This window comes from Pipistrellus kuhlii, unplaced genomic scaffold (genome assembly GCF_014108245.1).
Source record: "Pipistrellus kuhlii isolate mPipKuh1 unplaced genomic scaffold, mPipKuh1.p scaffold_m20_p_3, whole genome shotgun sequence".
Taxonomy (NCBI): Eukaryota; Metazoa; Chordata; class Mammalia; order Chiroptera; family Vespertilionidae; genus Pipistrellus; species Pipistrellus kuhlii.
In genome coordinates, this window is record NW_023425529.1 from 25,163,573 (window position 1) to 25,191,115 (window position 27,543).

Consider the following 27,543-nt stretch of genomic DNA (forward strand, 5'->3'; position numbering starts at 1 on the left):
TATATATATATATATGACATAAGATTCCAGAATAGAGTAGAATTCTGAAAGTTTATGCACACAAATGAGTAATTCCCTGAAACTCAGAGGCATTTAAATTTAGGTCATATTTTGGGTTTATTTCCATTCTTTTTCACACGGAGCCAAACTGTCCCATCTACGTCAGCTATCATCCCCCTGGGCCAGAGTTGGATTTGGCTCTAAATCTAGCCGGCTTTTATTGCCAAACGGATGTTCAATTATTCCAGAACTTGAAATGCATAAAAGTAAAAGGTTTCCTCTGTGAGTGTGGGTGTGTATGGGGCTGGGGGGCAAGGCTCTTTCACTATGGCGTCATTCAGTCCAATTCATCAAACAGTTAGTCCCCTTATTGCTTAAAGCAATGCTTCAATGGCTTAGAAGCAAGAGGGTTGGTTTTTTTGTTTGTTTGTGTGTGTGTGTGTGTGTGTGTGTGTGTGTGTGTGTGTGTTTAAGATTTTAAGTCTGAGCATTTTCTAGAGAAAGAAACCTGGTGCTGTGCCATGGAAGTTGGAAGTTGGATGTGTGAGCCAATCCTCTTAAATAAGTTTGTTTGATTTAACAGGCTTTGATGTCATGTGAGAATGTACTTTGGTCTTTGAAAGGGACCTGATCTGCAAGTAGAGTTCAGCTTCACCCGCATTTGCTAAGGCTGCATTCGTGTCAATGTAAAGACAGTGTGATTCAATCAGAGACTGTGAGTGTCTGTACAAGGGGCTCGAATGGATCATTCAGCCTGTCCTTCCACACCCTCACGTCTTATGACAGAGTGTAGAACTCCAGGCTTCTCACGGAAGAAGCCCATTTAAACACCTGGTTTATTCTTAACGCCATTATTTTTCTACTGAGAGTTCTGATTCCCCCTTCTTGCAATTTTACTGTAGAAGTGAATTTTGGGCAAGGTTCAAGGATAACCACGTGATTTATTACTCCAACCCAGACACTTTTGAGAGTGAAAGGGCACTATTAAAAACTGCCCTGGGACAACGCTGCAATAAACTGGCACCGTTTTTGGCAAATAGGGATATGGTCTAAGGAACTAATTTACAGAGAGGATATAAACGATTAGGAAATTAGTAGTAGTAACTGAAAGTGGCAATACTACTAAAAAGTTACTTGATGCAAGCATACTGCCTTCAATAGTCTCATATGTTCAAAGAAAGACCTTTTATAGTGACTGAATATGCATTCTTAAGGAAACCATCCTCGTGGTATTTTTGTTGATATTGATGGATGTCATTGGTATTACTATTTATTAAATGCTATTATGACCTTTCTTTCACGGTGTATTTAAAGTTGGATAGTTACAATAATTAAGACTGAGATTCTGTCTTCTTCTAGACACATATATCTGGGACTAACTATGCTGCTGGGAATAATGTCCATTTTCTTAAGTACTGCAGTACTGTTCACTTTGAAGAAAAACTATGTTTCAAAACGCAGAATCTTCAGAACCATGAGAGAAAGAACCGTGGTGTCTACAAGAATCAGCAAGGAAAACTGTACTACAAGTGATCATTTACTGCAGCCCACCTGGGTAGGCAAGGAAACACAGCTTTAGAAAAGCGATGCCTTGAGCCACCTCTTCTATTTTCTGAAAATTCGGCAAGCAGAGTTTAATCAATGTGAACATTCTTTATCCTTTCTAAAAATGTCTACTTTGTTTTTTTACCCTAGATATTAGATAATGTGTCTGGAAATGAATATCATTAATCATATTATAGAAAATACAGGTGATGAAGTGAAACTTTTTCATGTATATACAAATAGCTTATATTCGTTAGTCATTCTGCTTAATTTTACCATATACTCATTGACATATTAACTATATTCCTAGCAGAACAATTGTCTCCATAGAGTGATAGCTACGTGCAAAGTAATTTTTAAATGGAGATACTTGTCTAGGATAAGAGAATACTGTTAAAATTTGAAGCATATCTTGGCATCCTCCATGTTGAATGGAGTCAAAACATGTAAAAGAAAATTTCATTTTAAGCTTCTCCTTTCATTTGGAATGCAATAATTGATATAGAAATGTATAGAGGTGCCCTAGCTGGTTTGACTCTATAGTGCATCAGCCTATGGACTGAATGATCCCGGGTTGGATTCCAGTCAAGGGCACACGCCTGGGTTGTGTGCTCAATGCTCAGTAGGGGACATGCAAGAGGCAGCCGATCAACTATTCTCTCATCAATGATGTTTCTCTCTCTCTGTGAAATCAATAAAAATATATATTTTTAAAAAATGTATAGAGGCAAATGATCTTGGGGGATTTAAATTTTAGATGATTAGCTCTTCTACCATTCATTATCTGTGTGTTATGTGCAACATTTCAAGTGACTGTGGTTGTAAAGTAGTCAAATTAAAATTCATATGCTTGGTTGTTCTTCTATGAATTCAATGAATTAAAAAATAATGTTAGGCGAAACCGGTTTGGCTCAGTGGATAGAGCGTCGGCCTGCGGACTGAAGGGTACCAGGTTCGATTCCGGCCAAGGGCATGTACATTGGTTGCGGGCACATCCCCAGTAGGGGGTGTGCAGGAGGCAGGTGGTCGATGTTTCTCTCTCGTCGATGTTTCTAGCTCTCTATCCCTCTCCCTTTCTCTCTGTAAAAAAATCAATAAAATGTATTTTAAAAAAATAATACTAATGTTAAATACAATCCTACTCATATCTTAATGTATGTAAGCAGCTCCAGACTTATGCACATGATGTCATCTTAGCACATATTTGCAAGTTGAATTTCTGAAAGTGTACAGCAAATGTGGGTGTTATAACAGGGATCAGAGGGGTGGGTTGATTGCTGTGTTCTTTGTGGTGCTCTCCCTGGCACCTACCTCAGGGCCTGAGGGCCTCCGGGCAGAGGGCTGCTGCTGGCACTGCCTGCAAGAGAGCTCTCTGTTTCTCTGCAAATGAAGTCCAGCCAGGCATTTCCTCCTTGCCAGCTTCCTGGTGCTTCTCTGACAAGATTGAGTCGGTAGGACAGTCCACCATCTTTAAGCCTGAGCTCAATTCTGGGCTGTGTTTTTTCTCTCTCCATCACGACTGCACAGGAGGGCCTGGCCCTCCCAAGAAAACAGACCTTCACGTGGAGTCCACCCCAGTGGAGTCTTGAAATTGTACGAGTCTCAGCAGCCTTTAGAACAAACAGCACAATAAACAAGGAGCCTTTTTGAGGCGTGTCAGGGAGCCTAAACCCAACAAAAAAGGTCCAGCTCAAAAACACAGTAGCCTCACTCACACACTGGGAGAATTAAATGCACATGAAGCAGTTTGCGGTCTTTTAATTTTTCTTTTATGTACCAGCACTGTGACTATGAACGGAAAAAGCTGGAGATGGAAAGTTTGGGGATGAAGAGCAGAAAAAATGTCCTTTAAATATTTATTAAGTTTGTCATTTTATTTTAATTGGTGATGCAAGGGTTTTTTTTCTTCATATTTTTTTTACTATTTTTGAGATGAAAATAGACTTATGTTTCATTTCTAGCCGGCCTACCTCACACCAGCTGCTGCCCTAATAACTTGCAAGCAGGAATTCTTTTTGTCATCTGAATATCAATCTTACCCATAGCAAATATTTACTGAATGGGTGAGTGAGTACACTTGTCAAGAGTTTGCTTTGTAGAGGTGCAATTAAAATTCAGGTTCCTCATCCTGTCTCCCACATCCTCTTTATTTTTCAAAGCTTTTTGTAGCAATATCCTGCAAAATAACTACTTTGCAAGTAAATTTCTAAACAGGATCCTATCCAATTTACTCCTGAATAAGTTAAAAAAATAAAAATTGGCATAAAGGATGATCAAATGATTTTTTTTTCATAAAAGCAGTGAATGTCAATGAAAAGAAAGCATATTTATTGCATAACTATTAATCCACCAGTGGAATTATATATATTCTAAACTCAGTCATGTGGCCTAAGAGGGGAATTGGATTTTCTAGATGGGACCTTGATATTTTAGATGAGTAAATTCATCTGACAGAAGCAAGCAGGATTATTATGCCTCAGAAAGCACATGATTTTTTTTTTTTTTTTTTTTTTACAAACCAAACCCCATTTCAGAGGTCAAAAATATTCCCTCAGCCCCAGAGCCAAACATTAGAGGTCAGGCCTTGACTGACATGTGGGATCCCACAATTGCTCCAGGCTCAATGGGCCACTTTATTTCCTTTTGCTACAGCCATGGTCCCTAGAGTTGACTAGCGCCTCAAATGAACATCTGATTCACAACCTTCAGACAAATAACACTCCAGCAATATCATTTTATAAATGGAGTGACTTAAATTGGGTTAAATGATTTGCCCAGGGTGGAGGCGAACTAATGCTGGGTTCTTCCATGACATCGTTATGCCTCTAAAGCAGGTAATAAAAACAAATTATCTGAAACTTCTAAAAACAGCTGGAGGAACATTTGTGACCATTAGCATTTAAGAAATACCCATTTAAATATTACATATGTATACACTCATCCATAAAGGGAGACTGAAAGAATAAGTTGAAGCTAGCATATTCTTGGGGATAATATTGCTTTTATAATTTTTATAGCAGCTATTCAATGCAACCGTATTAAGCACTTTCCTGATGTGCTGAGAGCGTTAGACACATTGTCTCAATTTCAAGGATCAAAAGAATTGTATGTGTTAGGTATACTGGTAATTCCTGAGTTTTCAGAGGAAGAAATTGAGGCTTAGAGAGTTTTAGTAACTGTCCTAAGTCAACAAGTTCTAGTAGTTGGTAGAGCAAAGATTTAAATTGAGGTTTATCACATCCAAATTGCCACATTATGTCTATGTTAATCTATATCCAAATTTGCTGTCTTCTTCTAAGTTTAGTAAGTGTTAATCTTATACATCTACAGTAGAAATGCTTTAGCATAGTAAAACATACCCATGTTTTAAAAGAAATCAAATGATACAAAAATATTTAAAATGAAAAGTAACAATCTTTTACCCCAACTTCTCTATTCCTCCAACGCAATTACTACTAACCTGTTTGGTGTGTTAGTTTTTTCTGATGGTTACTTCCATATCTTTAAATAATATGCACATACCATTTTCTGATTTATAAATTTGGGGCACTATCTATTGATTCTGATAGATTACAATTAATGTCACTCATCCTTTGTTGTTCTTCCTCTGTTATCTGCATACAGTGAGATCACTAGTATGAGTTCCTCAAATGTCACATCAGTACCTCCATCCATTTCCTATTTAATAAGCATGGAAAGTATCATGTGTTTTTCCACTTTGAAAAATAAATTTCTTAGAGTTTCCAAACTTGTGTTCATCTCCCTCTTTCTGTTAGTTGTACTTTTACTTTTACATTGTCAACAATCACAACATTTTTAGTCAACTCTGTAAACATTAGATCTAGGAAAGGCCTAAGTGTTTATGATTAAGATTGACTCCATCTACTGTTGAAGCCATAAAACTTCACCATTAGAAAAAAGAATGAGTATTGAATGTAAAATGCAATTGAAAAAATGAATACAAAAGACATAAAAAAGAATAAATGAGAGAGGGGGAAAAACTTATTAAGGAGGACCTCCTCTGAATCAGGCAATAGAGGTACATTAATGTATTTAAATGTTAATAGATGTGATGTAAAATATGTTTTAGGTTTAAACAATTTTGGAACATGTTGAGTTAGTGATGCTCTCATATGACTTCAGAATCTCTCAGAATCTTTACTATGATGATATACAATGACATTCTCCTAAAGAGGATGTGTGCCTCAAACTTATGTGGCATTAAATCCACTTTTTTATTAGCAAGTCTTGAATCTAATTAATTTTTGATGCAATAAAGTATTTGGAAAACACAATTTTATCCTCCTTTTTAATTATTTTGCAATCTTTATTGGCTTCTGGGATCAGGATGATGCAGTTTTATAAAATTAACTAGAAAACTATTTCTTTTTTAATGTTTTGGGAAAAGATTTCATAGCATATGAATTATCTGTTCCTTTAACAATTGAAAGAATGTTTTTAACCTTTTTAAGAAATACCTTGAAAAGTTTTGATTAGTTATGTTGCTTTTTTTAAATATATTTTTATTGATTTTAGAGAAGGAGGATATTGTATACTTGGATTTGTCTTTTTTGTGTATTGTGTTTATCAGAAACTTATATCATTGGAATTTTCAAAGAAATGGCTTTTGGATTCTGTTTCTTTGCTGATTATTTTTTGCTTTAATTGTTTTCTTCCTTCTGTTTCCTTGAGGTGTGCTTAAAACTATCTTTACCTGAATTGTTGATCTGTCTGATGTTCCAGTTTAGTAATGAAAACAATATACTTTAACGTGAAGTTTGTTTACAACTCAAAAAGTTTGCCATGCTGCAGTACAAATTATCTTTTCCTAATTGTTTACAAATGCATCCTTGATTTCCTATTTGCTTCAAAATTCCTATTTCTCTAAAAAAAAATGATTTAAACTATTCCTATGTGTGGATATTTCAATTTAAGCTTATCTTTTAATTTTTAGATTAATCATATTTATAATGTGGGAGTGAAGCCTACTCAGTTTATCCTTTTGGAAACTTATTGAGGGTTTAAGACCAGAAATTACAAAATATATGATACATATAAATATCACTGAGTTTTGCAACAAACAAACAAAAAATCACATAAGAAATATCAGCTTTTGAAACCTATGTGATTTTGTGAACCAATGTCACACCAATAAATTCAATTTTAAAAAAGAAGTGTCAGCTTTGAAAAGGAGGAGTCAAATGATAACCATTCACAGGTACTCCCACCGCCTCCTGAGAAACATCTAGAAAGCAGCTGAAAAAACTAAACCAGACTTTGGTAAAGAAGATTAGTTACAACATAAACATTAAGCAACTAACAGCTTAGCTAAATCTGTTATGCATAAAATGGAATGAAAAATGCTAAATAATCTTTTTATAAAACAAAATAGAATAAAACATTTCAAATTATAATAGTAACACAACCTAAGTTTCTATGATAATTGGTGCACTACATAAATCACTTTTTTCCCAGAAAGACTCAATTTCAATTTATATATGTATTTTATCTTGCAGCATTTCTATATAATCTTTTACTTTTGAATACTTTTTAGAGCCTATAAAGCATTTTGGCATATTCATTTTTCATCTTAATTCTCTATATAACCCCAAGATTAATATTTTTTATGATTATAAGTGAGTAATGAGACAATAAAAGGATTATATGAATTAACCTGACTTGTGAAGGTCAGAGAATCAGGTATTGCCAAAGCAGGAGTCTTAGTCCATTGTTCATTCGCCTTATCTGGTTGAAACTTTCCAAAGCCCCAGGGCTGGCTAAAATGATTGACCTGTGAATAAAAAGTTTGGTAGCTCATACCTTGCAAATAGCTCCATAATGGCAGTCGCCCTAACTGAGGCACACTGAGTTCCTAGTGATCAGAATATCACCCTAAAGGAGATCTCAGAAATTGTAAATTACCAGGTTAGAGGATCCGGGCTACAGAAGTGAAAAGTTTCCTAAACCACAAAAACAAATTACTTACTAGTTAAGCTGTGATTGCTAGATGGACGCCCTGACTTCTTATCCTATGATCTCTCCAGTGAGACCTGTCATTAACCACAGTAGGTTAAAATCAAGGCCTGTGAAGTTCAAGGTAGACTAATCTTGGGTGAAAACTGGTCTGAAGAACTCCAATAAAGCACTCAAATGCTCACATGATATAGCACATAATTTTTGGAATTATATATATCAAATGTTACCATGGCCTTACCAAACCTTGCCTAATCTAAACAGAGCTAATTCTCTGGTGTCATTTCCTCCCACTCCTCCTGTACTCACTCTGCTCCACTCCAGTCTACTTTCTGTTTCCCCAACATACCGAGCATCCCCTATATAAATTCTTGGCACTTCCTGAGTCCTCTGCTTGCAACATTTTGCCCCATAGCACTTGATCCCTCACTCCCTCTTTGTTCAAACATCAGCTTTTTGAAGACCCTTCCTTTTCTGATTACCCTCTCTAAAATAGCATGTGCTGTCCCTCTCTCTATCCCATTAATTTTATTTTTCTCAATAGCTGTTATCATCTCCTTAATATATATCTTCTTACTGATTTATTCATTGTCTGTAAGTTCCAGACCATGTCAAAAAATAATTGTTATTCCCCACTGTAATGAATCTGGAACAGAGTAGACACCCAATGACTGAAGAAAATATCCCAGATTTGAGAGAGACAGGACAATAACTGGAGGTGTTGAAGGCTTCGTCTCTATTAAGAAAGAATTAGAACATCTCTAAAAAAAATGTGTGTGCATAAATGTCATGGGCTAAAAGCTAATGAACTTTCTACCCAAAGTTTTACGTAAGTGACTCTTTATAGAAAGGCATTATTAATGTATTATTTACAATTAATTGGACTTTACTACCAAGGTCATTCAGGTGCATCTACACATAAGACTCTTTAATAAATTGAATTTTCTAACATTCATCCTCCAACGTCAGTAAAACTCCATCTTGGGTTTTACAGTGCTTTAGGCCAGGTCTGGCTTGGATCACATCCATACTTTAAAAAATCCAGGCATTGATTTATTTCATGCCTAAGGCCAATGTGATTGGAATACACTCCATGCTTCATAAACAAAATACTTTGGTGGTGAAAGACTCCAATCCCAAGACAGAAAAGTATTCAAGAGGCTGACAAGTGCATCTGTTTTGCCTTATTCAGAAACACACATTAAAAAACAACAACACCAACAACTACACCACCTTGCCAGAACCCTGGCCATTTCAAAAGTGTGTAGTTTACTGCAGTTCTGCTTGTGATGACTGCATGTTATTGTACACTTTTAAATGGAGTCTTTGCCGTTTTCAATCTGTTCTTGGAATTCACAAAGTGCCACACCTGGGCTGGGACATCACCTCCACCCATGCCCACTTTACCCTACCAGAGGAAATCCAGTCACTCTCATGGCAAGGGCTCCGTGATTCTCTGCCTTCATCAAAACATTCTACAGCCTCTAGGAATTTCCTGACAGCCTGGGGTAACAGTTGCTCCTACTGTGCCCCCCAATCTTTCATTCTTCCTTCTACCTGATATTTCCATACCTCCCTCCCTCCCACTTCTAGGCTCAAGAAGAGAGATGAGGGATGGAGAAGGCAATTCCCACTTGTTTTATTTTCCAGTTGCTGTTATACACAGTATCACAAACTTGGCAGGTTAACACAACACAGATGTATTATCTTATAGCTCTGGAGTTCACAGTCTGAAATCAGTTTCACTAGGCTAATGTCAACAGGTCAGCAGGACGGGTAACCTCTCTGGAAGCCTCAAGAGGAGAATCTCTTTTCTTACCTTTTTCAGCTTCTAGTGGCCTCTTATATTCCTTTCCAAAATATTATTCTGAGTTTGAGCCAAAACTTCTTCCTTTCCAAAATATACAGCTCCAATCCTTGTTCCTATCATCACATCGCCTCCTCTTCTGACTGTAATCGAATCTGCTTCTACCTCCTTTTAAAGTGATACTTCTAACTACATTTAGGACCAGATTGTCCAGGATACTTTTCCCATTTTAAGTTCTTAATCATATTTGAAAGGTTCCTTTTGCCATATGCTAATAATGTAACATTCATAGGTTTCAGGAATTAGAACATGGATATCTTTGGGACCATTATTCACCCTCCCACATCATCACTCTACACTGCTCTTCAACTTCCTTTTATATATTACCTAAATTTGACAAGGGATTCTGCTGAAATCTCAAATCCTGAGAAGAGATACAATTCCAACTTCTATTGAATCATTCACCATTTTATTCAACAGATATCCAATGGGTACCCACTACACCAGCACAACTGTATTGACCTTTGAAGCAAACATTGTAAATATATCTCTGCTCTCATAAAATTCACTGGACATTATCCCGTTACCAAATAATGTAACACACACACACACACACACACACACACACACACACACACACACACCCTGCTCTTTCCCTATGGATTTGCCCTTTCAAGCCTAGTCCTGCCCTCCTGGCCCTAAGCCAAGTAGCACTGTCTTTATGGAAGAATGAGCAAAAACAGAATTCATTTTTACCATGTAACATGATTAACATAATAGCAATGAAAAACCTACTCAGAGGATGTATTATTATTTAGTTATTATGTTTACTTCACCTAAGCTGAAGTTGCATGGGAAAATATTGTAATGTCCTAGGCGCGGGTTAAATGTGTGAAGGCCCCTAATCTCCTTTGATTAGGGATTAGTAACCACATAAATAGTGTGCAAGAAATCGCTGGTTCCTGAAGAGTGAAAGCTGCTTTTGCTGCAAAGTACTAAATAACTACTCAGATGTGAACTGTGTGTTCTAGCAGTATTCATCTTCACAGATAGGAGTCTGCTTCCACCTACTGGCTGGAGAACTTCAGAATCATCAGCACTGCACAGGTAATTTCTGCTTGGATTTTTGCATTTGTTTCTGATTTGTAACCATAATGTCAGCTCCTGTCCACCTAGGCCTTCCTTACTTCAAATACCCACATCACTCGCTTTTGGAGTGATTGATTAAGCTAGCCAGTGTGTGGTGTTATAAGAATTGTTCGGCAGCCACAGACATCCAAGAGGACATCTGAATGCATGAGGGAGTCTTACTTAATACACCTAGAGAGGCCTGAGGAAAATGGGTAGATGATCCAAGGAGGGAAGGGAAATTTCAGCAGACACTTGTTTAGCAGTAGTTGAGGACAGGAGAATTCTGTGACTCCCAAGACAATTTGTGGGGTCGTGACTGATGTTTGTTATTGTTGTAGGGGAACAAACAACTTGAAAATTCTCTAGGAAAATTGAGGGTGAAAATTATTTTGTGGTCTGTAGTGTTAAGAATCTATCAGAAAATAGAACTAATTAGAATTTATATTACAGAAAACCAAATGTGGTGCTATTAAAGAGGACACACATTTTTCCTTTTATGGATGAAAAGTATTATTCTGAGTTTGAGCCAAAAAGAACTAGAAAGGGTGAGGAAAATAATACATATATAATAAGAAATATATTAGAGAACTCTGCCTTAAGTTCCTATTCCATTAGCATGAATATGGTCTATAAGCAAATAAATGAATCAACAGTGAGTTTCCATTTTGCAACTAATTGTCCAAGAAAAAAATATGTGGCTGATGAATATAAATTTAGAGGTGCTATACATATATTGAGGGACTGTTATTGATAGAATATTTTTGGAAAACAAATTAAAAGTGGGTTTTGAAAAGCTGACACTCTTTGAATGAGTAATTTTGGCTCTACAGGAATAATCATAGATGTACTCAAACATTTGTATTAAAAAGATGTTCATTGTAGTGTTATTTATGATTATAAAAGGCTATTATGACAGCTACCATGCCATGAGTGATTGTAATGTTTCTGACATCGTGCTTGATCCTTGACCTTGAGAGATAGCAGAAAATGAAGGAGAGAGAAAAGAGAAAATGGGGAGAAAAGAAATAAGAAAATGGAAGCAATGCAGCATTGCCTATCCCCTCTGTTTCCTAACAGTCTAATGAGTTGGTATTTCAGACCTTTGAAAGAGATTAAAGATAAAAGCTTATGAATGATTTAAATGAAATTTTGTGACACTCTTGGAAAAAAACAGTTCTTCTTCTACTCCATCTCAACCATGGTACATACTTATATTCTGAAGTAATGCTGTCCAATAAGGTAGACACTAGCTACATGTGGCTACTTAACAATAAATTAAATAAAATAACAGATTTACTTTTGTGGTAATCCTAGCCACATTTGAAGTACTCAATAGCCACATGTAACTAGTTGCTACCACATTTGAGAATGCACTTATAGAACATTTGCACATCACTTGAAGACGCAACAGAGACAGCCTTGAGTAGAATTTCTATGCCTTGTTGAGCAGCAGGAAAAATGTTCTCCTCCATTCTACTTTAGTCACTCCATTTTTTAGTCACCTTTTTTTTTTTTTTTTTTTTTTTTATTTGTCATCACCTGGAACAACTCCATAATAATAAGTTTATCTTTACACATTTTTTTCTTCATCTCCTTACTCCCAGTATCCCATTCCTCCTAACTCATTGAATTTTTAATTTATTGGCCCCTTTATTTTCTCCCTATTCATTAATATATTTATTTCCAATAAAAATAAAGTATAAGTATTATGTAGGTGTTCTGGCACATACTCTTTATTACCTAAATGAATTTCTAGTCATAATTTGCTAAGTGACTTAATGATAAGTAAATGAAGAAATTTATCAAGTGCCTTGTCTACTTCTTTTGAAATGATTATATAAGTTTAATTTTTTTATTTATTATGCTACTGCTGGGGTAAATCACTTAATTGGCTTTTGAATCTTAAGTTATTCATTAATGATAAGAAATACAGAAAACTAGAAGTAGGAGGGAGCTTCTTTAACTGACACCTACGAAAAACCTACAGCTAGCATCATACATAACTGTGAAAGACTGAAAACTTGCTCCTGTATAATTGAGAACAAGGAAGGGATGAATGCCTGCTTTCACCACTTCTATTTTGGGATATGATAGTCTAGAGAGGACACTATTGGTTCTAGTGCAACAAGACATGGGTGAGGGGAAAAAAATTCAAACTGCAAAAGAAGAAAGGCAACTGTCTTTATTTACATACAAAATGGTATTATACACATTACATTAAAGCACTAAAAATCTTAAGAAATGTATTTTTAAATATCCACTAAAACTACTAAGTGAACTTAGTAAGGTTGCAAGATACAAATTCAATAAAGGAAAATTAGTTTTATTTCTACATACTAGCATTAAGCAAAAATTAATATAATATAATTTACAATAGTATAAAAATATGAAATGAGTTAAGGCTGTTTTTTTAGAATGTATTTCCCTTCCAAAAAGGAATAATCAGCTCTGAAAAATACTGTGAGTAGTTCAAGTCAGATGATGACCATTATATGTAGCATTTAGGTAACTTATGATGCAGGCAAGAGTAGTTTGAGTGGAGATTGGGGGCAAAAACGTGGTGGAAGTGTACTCTGGAAAGAATGTGAGGAAAATAATGGAAAAAAAATGACAATATATAAGCCTTTGAGAAGATTTTGTTTCTTCTGTAAAAATAACACAAGAAATAACACAATACCTAGAAGGGGAATGACATTTTTAAAACGATTTTTGAAAACAGGAAAGTGATAGCATGTTTCTGCGCTAATGGAAACATTTTTTTTTTTAGAAAATGAAAATGGATATCTTTGGGAGCAAGCACAAGGAGAGAAGGCAATATGGTGTACAAATAGAGGTTGTTCTTGGCTAGAGCATGAACAGGTCATGAAGACACACACGTGGCACTGATTCATTAAATAGATAGATGTGATGAAAAGAACTCTTGGAAGTTTTATTATTTGTTTTCATCAGTGAAATAGTCATAGCTGATGGTGGGGATGGAAAAGATGACTTAGAGTTTAGAGGAAAGAGATGAAGCAAAGAAAATAGTTACTCAGAAAGCAAGATAACTATGATAAGGAAAATGGAACATGATTTCTAGCTGACAAAACAAAGGGCCATTTCAGCTTCATGATCATAAGTTTAAAGTCAAGGTGGTAGAAGGTTTTCTTCAATTACGTCCATCAGCATGGATAGACAGAAGTGTCTAAGAATTGGATGTAATCAGGGCTGTAGCTTTCTCAAACAATTATAATGATTCAAGGGTCACAAATGATTTGAAAAATGTATCAAAGAAAGTGATTACCATGACAATTACATTTAATCCAGGTGTGGAGAAAAATGAGGACCTAAAATAAAAAATAGTGAAATCCCTGGAATAATCTATCTGTGGATTATAGATCCTGGTCAGTGGAAGCATTGTTGTATCCATGGTACTACAGAGTATGAGCTGGAAGACAGTGATAATCCAATCCATGAAACTGATATTATGGAGAACTTATACTTTTGAAAGTGACAGGTCTAGGATATGTCCATTGGAGTGAGCAGAAGCAATATCTTTGGAAAAGAAAAGGCTGAAAAACTAAGAAGCTCCAGAGTGATAAGGATTCTCTTCATGGTGGTTGAAATCACCAACAATTATCATAGCAGTACTTCTTTGAGAGATTGGCTTTGAGCCAAGAACTAAAACTGTCATGGAATAAGTGACTTAAGGATTGATAGATAATTCCAACAGAAGAATAAGTGATAGTCTGTTTATATGAATTGCTGGGGTTCTTGTCCCAGCATTACAAAGGGTTCAGCAATCTGGAGAAAGGCTGTGCATAGATTCAATAAGGAGTCCAAGATGAAAGGTAGTTTTGAAAGGCATTGGTGGTGAGAGAAGCTTCAGCTAAAGGAGCTAAAGACTCTCCTTGTCTCAGGACTACGTGCTTTTTATTAACACAATTTGTCCTAAGGCAAGGTGGAGATAATACACTTCAAAGGGTAGGGTTTCAATGGGTAGGGTTTACAGAAGCATTATCAGATTGTGTAACAGCCTACAGCTGTTCAGGTGTTTGGCCAACAGGAGGCAATAACATGTAGATTAAAATGCCCTGAGTTGTCTGGCAGCAAATGATTATCCTATTTAGGTTTGGGGGATATGTTTTTTACCCATTCCAGCAAATGATTGCATATGTGGCTCAGCGTTTGTTGAGCCCCCAAGCTTCATCAACCTTTTGATGAAACTCTTGTAATTATGACATGCTGGAACTGGCTGCCGGCAATGAATGATGGGTTCTGGGGGAAGAGGGTGTGAAAGTAAAAATTTAAATTGGAAACCAGTCCAAGCAGTGTGGAACAATGACACAGCATGGAGAATGGTGCAGCCCCATTGATCATGGTAGCAGGAGAGGCAGTGACTCCAGGGAAAGGCCAGGTTTAAGTTAAAACAACAGGTGAAGCAAAATAAATTCAGAGAAAAGGCTGAAGGTAAAGGTAATACTACTGGTGATTAAACATGACTTCCACAAAGATCAAGAGAAGGATCTCAGTTTAGGATTGATAAACACAGGAGGGGATGGGCAGAAACACACAAATATGCTGAGTGATATGGGGATTAGACAGGAACTGATGAGGGGGATCATGGAATCCCCTAACTTCTTTGGTGGTGACTAGCATAAGGAGATGGTCATAATAAGATTAATCATGATGATGGCAGGGCCTAGTGTCAGTGAGTAGGGATATGTGGGGTCCTTTCTAGAAGTATACAGTCTCCTGGGGCTTCTTCTTGACCACTGCCCAGGGAGTAAGTGGGCAGGCAGTGTCAGAATTGCTTGAACCTGAGGGCACCCATGTGAGAACCCAGAGTGAAACTGTTGAAAAAACTCTGGACACATGTCTTAGGTTTTTATTTTTGATTGATATAAATTAATCGCTTTAGATATTTATAGTGCTGTACACAAATTTCATAGAATGACACTCATTAGATATTAAGAATTGAATCTATAATTTCTGTACACATATTATTTAATTCTACCCCAAGCATTGTCTTCCTACTTTATAGATGAGAATATTGATGAGCAGAAAACTTAAGTAACTTACATAAGTCCATATAGTTAGCAAGTATTGGCATAAAAAATTATCAGATTTCAAAGAACATAGCATGTCATCAGAACTGTAATGATTATCTCTGAAGTAAATATTACTGGATTTTTAAAGCAAACTTTGCAGTTCTCCTGACCCAGGGATGTTGGCATAATATTGACCTTGAAAGAACTGTTGCAACTCCTTTTCTCTGACCAACTATATTCTTTCACAAGTCGCTCAGCACAGTCTCACCACTTACATAGTCATGGGAGAGAACAGGTCACGAAAAATGCTCTTTGACTTCTGGAAACACTCCAGAATTTCACCAGATAGTTTCGTTTAGGGAGTATAAAGGTTCTCAGTTCATTTGTCCTATTCATCTTATGGGATGTACCTTGAGGAATAAAAATTTGCAGAGAAAAGCATTAGCATGGGAACACCTAAACTGTATTCCTACTCAGAATGAAAGAAAAATCCACAAGAACAACTGAAAATATTCTCTATCTCTGCTACAGTGGTTCTCAAAACTTGGCACTACATAAAAATTAATTGAAATCTTATTTTTTAAATACATAAAAAGCATAAGTTTTGCTCAACTGAATCAGAATGCCTGAGTGTGAGCTTGGACTGCCATATAGATTCTGATTCAGCAGAGGACTATTGGGGAGCTGGGACCTAATCTCTCAGTTTCCCTAAATTGAGCAATTAAGAATTTCCCAAACTGCCTAGCTGGTGTTGCTCAGTAGTTGATCATCACCTTATGAACCAGGAGATCACAGTTTGTTTCCCCATCAAGGGTATGTGCCGGGGCTGCGGGCTCAATCCCCAGGTTGGGGCACACAGGAGCCATTAATGTTTCTCATCATTGATGCTCCTGTATCTCACTCCCTCTTCTTTCCTCTCTAAAATCAATAAAACATATTTAATTAAAAATAGTAATTACCAAAACCCCTCTCCCTCTCCACACTCTATGATTTTTCACATGATTCCAAACTTTCAAGAATAAACCAGGATACAACTAATCTATCGATAGGCGATATATAGAACTTATATATTGCTGCAGTTGTTTCGAAAATTGTCCTTCAGAAGTGATAAGGAATAACAATGTTTTCATATATACATCCTCACATTGCTACATATTTATGTCTGTGTATATGTGTGTATATTGCTCTTTATAATAGTTATATATATATATATATATATATATATATATATATATAATAACTACTCTGTATTCTCTAGCTATATGTAATAGTTACACATATAATATAACAAATACTCATATTTTCTCATGTGAGATTTAAATAAGTATACCTCCAGAACAGAACCCAATGTCTGAGTCAAAAATGTCTGACTTAGTGATTAAATGAATGAGCGGTGAAACTTAACCCCTCCAAAAGAAAAATTTCAATTGGTTCAAGCTCCCCTCTTCTCTAAAGCCAAGTCAATAGAAGAAATCTACTATTTTGCCTTTCTTTCTTCAGGCTTTGATGTAATCTATCATAAAGTGAAGTATTGACTTTTATTATTTTTTAAAATTTTATCACTGGGAAAACATATCCTTTAATAAATTGGTTATTTACTATTTCATATGAGACATACAATTTCCATCCACATCATATTAGAACTTAACCCTCAAATATCAACCAAAAAGAGTTTATTTTAACCCTGGCCAGTAGCTGAATTGATTGGAGCATCATTCCTTATACCACAAGGTTGCTGGTTTGATTCCCAGACAGGGAACATACATAGGTTGTGAGTTTGATTCTCAATCAGGGCACATGTGTGAGGCAATAGATTGATATTTCTCACTCTCTCTCCCTCCCTTCAAAAAAAAAAAAAAATAGGTGTGTTTTATCTTTTGGATGCTAAAGTAACGTGTTGACTTGTTTTTTTTAAGGCCTTGAACTGTTTTCTATTTGGAAGGGTTTTATAATAGGTTTTATTTGTATATTTAAAGAAAAAAAAAAATCTTAAGAAACCAATTTAATTAACTAAACAACGTTATTCTCAAAAACAAAGCATAATAAATTAACTTTTACAGAATTTAGGAATTCTGACAAATATAATCTTTAAAATACAGGAGTCTGGAACAGTCTCTTAGAATAGTTAGTTAATTTTCTTCTATCTGTCTAGGACAATGACCTGATGGTTAATCATCATTGCACTGATAAAAAAGAAAAGCCAACTAACTATTTAAAAACAGACTTTAACAACAGGGAAAGGGATGGACTTCTTGCTGCTGCTGTAGGATTCTGAGTTCAGGTAAGAATCTTTGAGTTTCTCTAATTTCAAAATTTTTTACTATGTGAGAAAATTCCACAAATTTCAAGGACAAAATATAGGATGTCCCCCCAAAAAATGTATACAGACACTTCGAATTATAAAGGAAGTGTTTATTAACATACATTTCATTTTCAAAATTGAGCTATCAGCTGTAAAAGTATGTATACATTTTGGGGAGGACATCCTGTATTTTGATGGACATGATAAATATTATACACTTTGTTCCTATGGCTGCTATACATTTATGTTCAAAACACTTAAAACCTATTAAATATCCCTTCTTAAAATAGATAAGCCTCTGGTTCTTATACTCTTAAAAATAAAATACAGAAAATCATATATTCAGCATTTAAATACAAAGTTTGAACTCTGTTCCCACTACTTTCTAGAGAACTGGAATTTCAAGTGTGAAAATGGGACTCAGGTTATCTTCTCAAAATATGTTACAAATTAATTATTCTGACGAACTCTATGCAATTATTAGACCTAACCCTATTTCTTTGATTCAATATTAACTGTATATAATGTAGGGTAGAGAGTGAGTTGACATACATCAAGAAATGGAAGGTGTCCCAAAGTCATATGCCAACCTCTTGTTTCCTCTCTTCTACTCAAGTTTAACTCAAGGTGAAGAAGAAAGAACGGTTTTCCAGATCATTCTATCTCTTATTAAAAGTGTGGGGGTGGGGGGAATGTTCAGCACAGTCTCTGATGCAAACTAAGGACTCAATAGATGTTAGTTCCTTCTCTCATTCAGGAAGGTGGATACCTAATAAGACGACTGTTATTGTCAAAGTAAGATGGAGGATGGGGGAAGTCCCTTCATAAAAGGGCTGAGAAGTCAGTGCTGTTTCCATTTTTTCTCCTTACTTTCACAGGTACAATGTAGAAGTTGTGACACTTGCTTACACAGATTTTCTACGATCAATCCCTCAGATAGTAAATGCTTTATAGAAATAAGCAGGGACTGGTGAGAGTCTGCCCTCTGCTCCACCCCAATCAAATTAGGCAGAACTGGGCTGTTCTGCTCAGGAAAGAAAGAGTTGCAATGCTATATCTGTATGCCTGTGCTCCTATCTTTTAAACATAAAATTCATTCATATATTATTTGTTTGCAACTCTCAGGGGGAAAAATATATGTCCACAGAAAACTACATTTTCAGGCTTAAAGCCAAGCCCATATTGATTGGCCAAATTTCTAATTGCTCTGTAGTTACTTATTACAATTTAATCAGTCTAAGAAATCAGGGTAAAGCTGCCTGCATTTCCAACTTTTTTTTTCTGGATATTTTCCCCAATATCTAGGAGAGAAATATGGACTGAAATGCGGGACGAGTAATGACTCTTTTACAGGGTATATACTCCAGGGAGCCACAGTATGGAAGAAGCTATTTCAATGGGGAGTAACTGGGAACATATCTAAGAGGAAACTTGGCCAGAATTACAATCAAGAGGTGAGGAACCCTGAACCTTACAGGTTCAGAGGAAACATATAGAGGGCTGGGAGTTTTTGTTCTAGGGACAGTGGCTTCATGTGGCTAAAGATGCTTGTGGGTGGGGTATGTGGGAAATAAGACTAAAAGTAAAGGCTGTGTTTAGTTTGTGAAGTATCTCAAATAGAAAGCATGAATTTTATCTTGTATGGTATAAGAATCCTCTGAAAGATTTTGATGACACATATGACATGCATAGGGTATTAAAAAAGCCAAGAGGCAGGATAATCATAATTGAATCAATTGCAAAAAGCAAGGCTGAAAGTGGTGAGATGATAGTTTACAAGAATATTTGTTCAGTAAGCAAAAATCAACATAGAAACCTAAAGCTAAACGGTGACTACCCATTTTTCAAGTCATTCATAGAGATTTGCAATGATAGAATTAAGCAATACAACTTTATTTTCTAATATTTATATCCTGAAAGATTCAGGAAGAGGTGTTGATGAAAAAACATGACAAGAAATTTATCAAAAGGCCACTTATGACTTTGGGGCCACCCAACTATTGATTTTACCCTCACTCCACTCCACTCAGTAATTGCACAGGAGCACATGGAAAAAAGTGGAATAACAGATTAACATAGATGTACAGAGGTGTGAGTTTCTGCAGTCATGCCTGTGTTATTCACATACATAAAAGTGATAATATTGATATTTTCACCCTGCTGGTGTGTCTCAGTGTGTGAGCATCCACCTACGAACCAGGAGGTTACTGTTCAATTCCCAATCAAGGCACATGCTCAGGTTGTTGTTTGATCCCCAGTAGGAGGCGTGCAGAAGGCAACTGATCAATGATTTTCATCATTGATGTTTATATCTCTCTCTCCCTCTCCCTTCCTCTCTAAAATCAAATATCGGGTCTAGTAATAATTAATGTCGTTTTAAACATTCGTTTAAAATCTTGCTTGGCATTGACTTGTATTGACATAACCTTCAAACACGTGGTATCTACAGAACGTGTGAAGTGCAATTAACAAGTTTGCTTGAAAAAGTTTGTGTTTGGTTTGGTTTTTGTTGCAAAACTAGGGCTAAGAAGATGGCGGATGAAGAGCATATTCGGCACTGCATGCTTTACGAGTTCCAATTAGGAAGAAAAGCAAGTGAGGCTGCAAAAAACATCTGTAGTGCTCTTGGTCAAGATGCAGTTAGCGCCAGAAAATGCCAGCGTTGGTTTGAGAAATTTCGCGAGGGAAATTTTTCGTCAGATGACAAGAGTGGTCAAGGCCGTGTGTCCAATTTTGATCAAGAAGCTCTTCAAGCTCTTTTTTTGCAAAATCCTCAAATTACCCAACAAGAGCTTGCGACAGCTTTAAATTGTTCACAAAAAAAACAATTTCCAATCAATTGCGTGCACTTGGCAAAGTCCAAAAGTTTGGAAAATGGGTTCCTCATGAGTTGACCGACAACAACCATAATCAAAGAGTCACAATTTGCAGTTCGCTCCTCTCTCGTCAAAACCGTTTGCCGTTTTTAGAGCAAATTGTTACCAGAGATGAAGAATGGGTGCTGCATGTTAATTTGAAAAGGCGGCCTCAATGGTTGGACAAAAATGAGGCTCCGCAGCCCACTCCAAAACCTGACTTGCATACGAAAAAAGTGATGTTGTGTGTTTGGTGGAATTTTAAAGGAATTCTTCATTATGAACTTTTACCATCTAAACAAACCATTACAAGTGCAGTGTATAGTGCCCAATTGGAAAGGTTAGCCCAAGCTTTAAGAGAAAAAGAACCCGCGCTGATTAATCGGAAGGGCGTAATTCTTCACCACGATAACACACGACCGCATACTGCAAGAATCACTGCTGAAAAACTGCACCAGTTGGAATGGGAAGTTCTCCCTCAACCTGCATATTCTCCTGATATTGCCCCTTCCGATTACCATTTGTTTCGTTCTTTGCAAAACTTTCTTCTTGGAAAAAAATTTAATAATGAAGAATGCCTCAAAAATGCATTGACCGAATTTTTTGCATCAAAATCACAAGAATTTTACAACAGAGAGATTAAAATGCTTCCTGAGCGTTGGGCACAAGTAGTAGAAAACAACGGCAACTATATTGTTGATCAAATTTTGTTGTATTGTTTAAATAAATTCGATTTAAAAAAGTATTAGAAAACGACATTAATTATTACTAGACCTTTATATATTTTTTAAGTGGTAATATTTTCAGATAGTGATCATTTATACATTATTCAATAAATATACATTATATATTCATGATATTTATATATTTATAATGTAGGGAATCAATAAGTCTTTGTTGAATAAATTAATAATATATATAAGCAATCCTCATTATTTGTCGATTCTGGGTTTGCAAATAGGTCTACTTATTAAAATTTATTTGTAACCCCCAAATCAATACTGCACAGAATGACAAAAAAAAATTGAGTTGTCCAACACACGTGTCCCTAGTTGAGGCAGAAAAAACATGTGATTCTTCCTTCTTGTTTCAGCTCTCATACTGTAATCAGGTAGCCTTTTCGTGACCTAGTAGTCTATTAGTGCCATATTTCTCTGCTTTCTGTTGGTGATTCGACTGTTAGAACAGCCCCCAAGCATAATGCTGAAGTGCTGTTTGATATTCCAAATGCAAGAAGGCTCTGATGTGCCTGATGTATGTATGTTACATAAGCTTCACATGTTTTAAAATGTTTGTTCATCGAATCTAGTATGTAATTCTATGTTATATGTTCATTGTTTTAATTTATTTCCATAAATTTATCTTTCAACTAAATTATAATATCCCTAAAGCTAGGACTCTGTGTTTTATAAGTGTGTGCCAACATTCACCTAACCCAGGCATAACAGACCCTGAATGAATCAGTGGTTTATGGATTTATGTATGATGACCTTGATTTTCTGATTTCTGAATTGTATATTGTTAAAGTGAAATAAATTAAACTCTTTCTTCCTGAATAGGTCATTGTTTTCAACAAAACATTGAGGACGATTGAAAAAAGCCACATAATACCTGGAGTTCAACGATGGACCCAAATCAAGATTTAAATAAGACAGCAGAGACACAACCATCAAAGCAAGAAAAAAGTAAATGCTGCGATGGATTCAAGGTGGAACGAGTTTCATGTTTTCAAACTAAAATAAGTGAAAGGGAGATTTTTGTCTTTAAATAAAAGGCTACCAGTCTTTAAAAAAGAGCATTATACTTCAAATTAGTTTTCAACTGAAGCATACATTGAAATATTAAAAGAGTTATCCGTATCTTCATTTAAATCTGAAAAAATATATTTTGGTAATATTTCCGAAGGCTAAGAGTTTACTAATGTTTATTTAGAGATAATTTGTTATGTTTTCTTTGGTTCTTGATGGGCCAAAAGATATTTGTAAATGTGATTAAAATTAAATTGTTGGATAATGGATATGTAAAAATAGTCTTACAATTGACCTATAACCAGAGAAGATTACTCAGTCTTGTGAATTACTTTGTAGTCTTGACCTTTTAGAGGGCAGCTTTTCTTATTTTAATAACTTATATATTGTCTGATAGAAAAGAGATCTGCAGTAACAATCAAAAGACCTGGCCTAGTTGCTGACTTAGGAAAGCCATTGAATGTTTCTATGTGCAAGTTAGTAAAAGTAATCATCTTGCTTTTGCCACAAAACTGTGAGACACTAAATAATATAGACCACATGAGAGGTCTTCATAGACATGAAAATGTACTCCTTGAAGGTACCAAGACTCGGGAGACATTGAATATTTGCCTCATGTCATATAACTAGTACATTGAAAACCCTTGAACCCAAGTCAAACCCTTTAAACCCCATTAGGGAAGTTGTGAGGAAATTAAAAAATCACAGCTAACTTTTTACTCCTGATTTAATTTTCCTCCGTCAAATTTGTTGTCTTATCAAGCTGAGATGGGGGTGGGCAAAGGCAGGCTGGGAAAAATGGGGAAGAAAAGAGATGTTGCTTGGGGTGATGGCCACACAAGGCAATGTGAAGATGTTTTGTTGAGTGTACGTACACTTGAGACCTATCTGGTTTTGTAGACCAAGATCACCCCAATAAATTCAATTTTTTAAAAAGACCACAGAGATCGTTTTCAACTCCAGTAATGTTATATAAGTTTTATAAGGTCTATTTTAACTTTGTGCAGGGAACATGACTTTTGTTTGTTTTTAGAGATTGCTGGTAAAGTCTGTTCTGATGAAATATTTGAATAATATTTAAGCAGAATGGCAGTCACAAGGAAAAAGTATTGGTTAATGCAATTGTATTACATTCTTCTGTCTGGGGGTAATGTGCTATGCTAGATTATTTCTGCTTTTAAATATTGAGGGTTACAGTGATTTTATTTGCACATGCATAGCAAGGCAACAACAAACTGGCTGAAGCAAATAAACACAGTGGTCCCTTGTAGTATTTGGAGAAAAGTTAGCAAGTTAGCTCTAGTCGGTTTGTACAGGAGATAGAGTGTCGGCCTGCTGACTGAAGGGTCCCAGGTTCAATTTCAGTCAAAGGCATGTGCCTTGGATGAAGGCTTCCAGCCCTGTTCGGGGTGCATGTGGGAGGCAATCAATTGATACGTCTCTCTCACATCAATGTTTTTTTTTTTCTCTCTGTTTCTCCTTCTCCCTTCCACTGTCTCAAAAAAATAAAAGAAAGGTATCCTCAGGTGAGAATTTTTTTTTAAGTTAGTAGTGTGTATAAAGTCATTTGGAGGCCAATAATGAAAATCAGAGAAGCAATAGTAACAATAATAGCTAAAATTTATGGAACACTTACTATATCCCAGGCACTATTCTAATGTTATACTTAAATTTATTTACTTCTATTTACTTCTTGAATTTCTATCATAATTTCTTACCCCAATTCTGTCAGCCAGATGCTATTATCTCCCTATTACAGATGAAATATATATACAATTTGCTTATTAAATTGTTTACTCACAAAGAAGTAATCTGTACATTTTAATGCTATATATAATGCTGTTATATGAATAGATCATAATTTATTTCTCAATGGGCATTTAGATTATTTTCAGGGATTTTATACTATAAATAATGTACATATGAATATTCTCATGCTATATCTCCTGGTATACCCATAGGTTTTTTTGTTTTGTTTTGTTTTGTTTTGTTTTTTGCCATTACCTTTGACTGAAATTGCTAGAATATAGAGTATGTAAATATTCTATATTTGTTCCTCAGTTTATGTTGTTTATTATATTCCAAAAATGAGTGAGATCATGTAATATTTATCTTTCTCTGACTGGCTTATTTAATTTAGCATAATGCTCTCTAGTTCCATCCATGCTGTTGCAAATGGTAAGAATTCCTTCTTTTTTACAGCAGCGTACTATTCCATTGTGTAGATCACATGTGTCAAACACAAGGCCCGCGGGCCAAATCCGTCCCGCCAGGCCTTGCAATGTGGCCCGCACCGCGCTGTCATCACTGCACTCCGCTGCGTTTCCATCACAATGACAGTTTATGACTGTTCAGTAAACCATTCGGCCGGTGATTTAGGCTGGATTTTATAATAGATTTTGGCCCCTTCTCTGATTGAGTTCGACACCCCTAGTGTAGATGGTACATTTACACAATGGTCCACTTCTTGATTCATAGATAGGTGTCTTCTCATTGTGTCTTTATATGTTGGAAAAAATGCATGAAAGCTCTCTGGGTCTTCTCTCTCTCTCTCTCTCTCTCTCTCTCTCTCTCTCTCTCTCTTCCCCCCTCTCTCTCTCTCTTCCTCTCTCCTTCTCACCTGATGATATGTTTTTAATAATTTTAAAGAGAGATGAAGGGAGAGAGAGAGAGAGAGAGAGAGAGAGAGAGAGAGAGAGAGAGAGAGAGAGAGAGAGAGAAAGAAACAGAGCATAAGATTAGAAAGGTAAAAAAAAGTTTTCCTGGGGAAGGGATATCCAATGGGGGAGGCCAGGTTATTTAGGCTGCTGTAGGCCATTGGAAAGACTAGAAATTGCTGTGACTGGGCTGGGAGCAAAGGAAATGTTGGCACCATCTAATATTCAGTTAGGAAGACTTTTTCTAGATACTGTGTTGAGAAGAGAGTGTAGATGAGAACAGATGCAGAAAGATCTATTAGGAGGCTAACGCAATAATCCATACTATTAATAGTCACTGGTAGTATAGGAGGTAATGAGAATGGCTTGTCTAAGTCTGCGTGACCTGCTCTAACAGAGTACTGTGGGCTCTGTGGTTTAAATAACTTAAATTGACTTCTCATAGTTCTGGGAATTGGAAGACTGAGATCAGAATACCAACATGGCTGGGTTCTGGTGAGAACCCACTTTCTGATTTTCATATGGTTGTCTTTTGGAGGGTCTTTGCATGGCAAGGAAAGAGAGAAGAAAACTCTAATAAGAACAATAATCTTATCATGAGGGTTTCACATGATAAAGAGATTATGGTTTCAACCTATGAACTGAGTGGGGGATAGAAACATGTAATCCATAACAAGATTAGATTTTCATACTAGAAGCAAAAGGAACTTACTATTAGGTCTAGTAATAATTAATGTCGTTTTCTAATACTTTTTTAAATCGAATTTATTTAAACAATACAACAAAATTTAATCAACAATATAGTTGCCGTTGTTTTCTACTACTTTTGCCCAACGCTCAGGAAGCATTTTAATCCCTCTGTTGTAAAATTCTTGTGATTTTGATGCAAAAAATTCGGTCAATGCATTTTTGAGGCATTCTTCATTATTAAATTTTTTTCCAAGAAGAAAGTTTTGCAAAGAACAAAACAAATGGTAATCGGAAGGGGCAATATCAGGAGAATATGCAGGTTGAGGGAGAACTTCCCATTCCAACTGGCGCAGTTTTTCAGCAGTGATTCTTGCAGTATGCGGTCGTGTGTTATCGTGGTGAAGAATTACGCCCTTCCGATTAATCAGCGCGGGTTCTTTTTCTCTTAAAGCTTGGGCTAACCTTTCCAATTGGGCACTATACACTGCACTTGTAATGGTTTGTTTAGATGGTAAAAGTTCATAATGAAGAATTCCTTTAAAATTCCACCAAACACACAACATCACTTTTTTCGCATGCAAGTCAGGTTTTGGAGTGGGCTGCGGAGCCTCATTTTTGTCCAACCATTGAGGCCGCCTTTTCAAATTAACATGCAGCACCCATTCTTCATCTCTGGTAACAATTTGCTCTAAAAACGGCAAACGGTTTTGACGAGAGAGGAGCGAACTGCAAATTGTGACTCTTTGATTATGGTTGTTGTCGGTCAACTCATGAGGAACCCATTTTCCAAACTTTTGGACTTTGCCAAGTGCACGCAATTGATTGGAAATTGTTTTTTGTGAACAATTTAAAGTTGTCGCAAGCTCTTGTTGGGTAATTTGAGGATTTTGCAAAAAAAGAGCTTGAAGAGCTTCTTGATCAAAATTGGACACACGGCCTCGACCACTCTTGTCATCTAACGAAAAATTTCCCTCGCGAAATTTCTCAAACCAACGCTGGCATTTTCTGGCGCTAACTGCATCTTGACCAAGAGCACTACAGATGTTTTTTGCAGCCTCACTTGCTTTTCTTCCTAATTGGAACTCGTAAAGCATGCAGTGCCAAATATGCTCTTCATCTGCCATCTTCTTAGCCCTAGTTTTGCAACAAAAACCAAACCAAACACAAACTTTTTCAAGCAAACTTGTTAATTGCACTTCACACGTTCTGTAGATACCACGTGTTTGAAGGTTATGTCAATACAAGTCAACGCCAAGCAAGATTTTAAACGAATGTTAAAAACGACATTAATTATTACTAGACCCAATAGTATGACTATGGGCTGTAAGAAGGAGGAATGAATAAATTTTGTTTACATGAAATTGAAAATAAAACATCTATAATCTCTGAGCTTAAAAATGCTTTTTAGAATATTAAATGTACTGCTTTGTTTTCTTCATTTTAATTTGGATTTCTCCAATAGCAGTGGTGTTTAATAAATGAAAACTTTCCATTGTTTTCACCTTGCTTTCCTGATAGTGCTATGTTTGAGAACTTGTAGCCTTTATCTTCAAAGTTAGCCTATATACTATTCATTTTGGGAATAAATAGCTTATCATCATAGCCATCTCAGACTATTATCTAGTTTCTTATCAATCAGTTCATGACATTAATTTAAAAATCCGATGTTGTAATCATGTTAGAAAATGATGCTTTATTAGTAATGTGATGCTAACATTATACTGAAAAAGGACTAAGAAGTACCAGTTGGTACAGAGGAAAGCTATGTTTTTTATGATAAAATAATGTTTTTAAGTAAAGAGGAA

The 27,543-nt window shown here is 36.0% G+C and overlaps 2 protein-coding genes across 5 annotated transcripts in view; both read left to right on the top strand.

Moving 5' to 3' along the window:
* The window catches only part of SLCO1C1 (solute carrier organic anion transporter family member 1C1), a 40,649-nt gene extending 38,210 nt beyond the window's left edge, over positions 1-2,439 (top strand). Inside the window, exon 15 of the mRNA XM_036459120.2 lies at positions 1,360-2,439. Within this exon, the coding sequence (XP_036315013.1) occupies positions 1,360-1,579 (220 nt within the window). The 3' untranslated portion in view covers positions 1,580-2,439. The remainder of the gene's footprint in view (positions 1-1,359) is intronic.
* A 15,176-nt stretch (positions 2,440-17,615) lies between these two features.
* The window catches only part of LOC118730827 (solute carrier organic anion transporter family member 1B3-like), a 41,221-nt gene continuing 31,293 nt past the window's right edge, over positions 17,616-27,543 (top strand). The window contains exons 1-2 of one of the 4 annotated variants that reach the window (XM_036459125.2): positions 17,616-17,767; positions 22,203-22,354. In XM_036459125.2, coding sequence (XP_036315018.1) covers positions 22,268-22,354 — 87 coding nt within the window. In that variant the 5' untranslated portion in view covers positions 17,616-17,767; positions 22,203-22,267. Of the gene's footprint in view, positions 17,768-19,141; positions 19,165-22,202; positions 22,355-27,543 lie in introns of those variants that run through there. The other 3 variants (XM_045587817.1, XM_045587818.1, XM_045587819.1) reach the window with 3 other exon arrangements.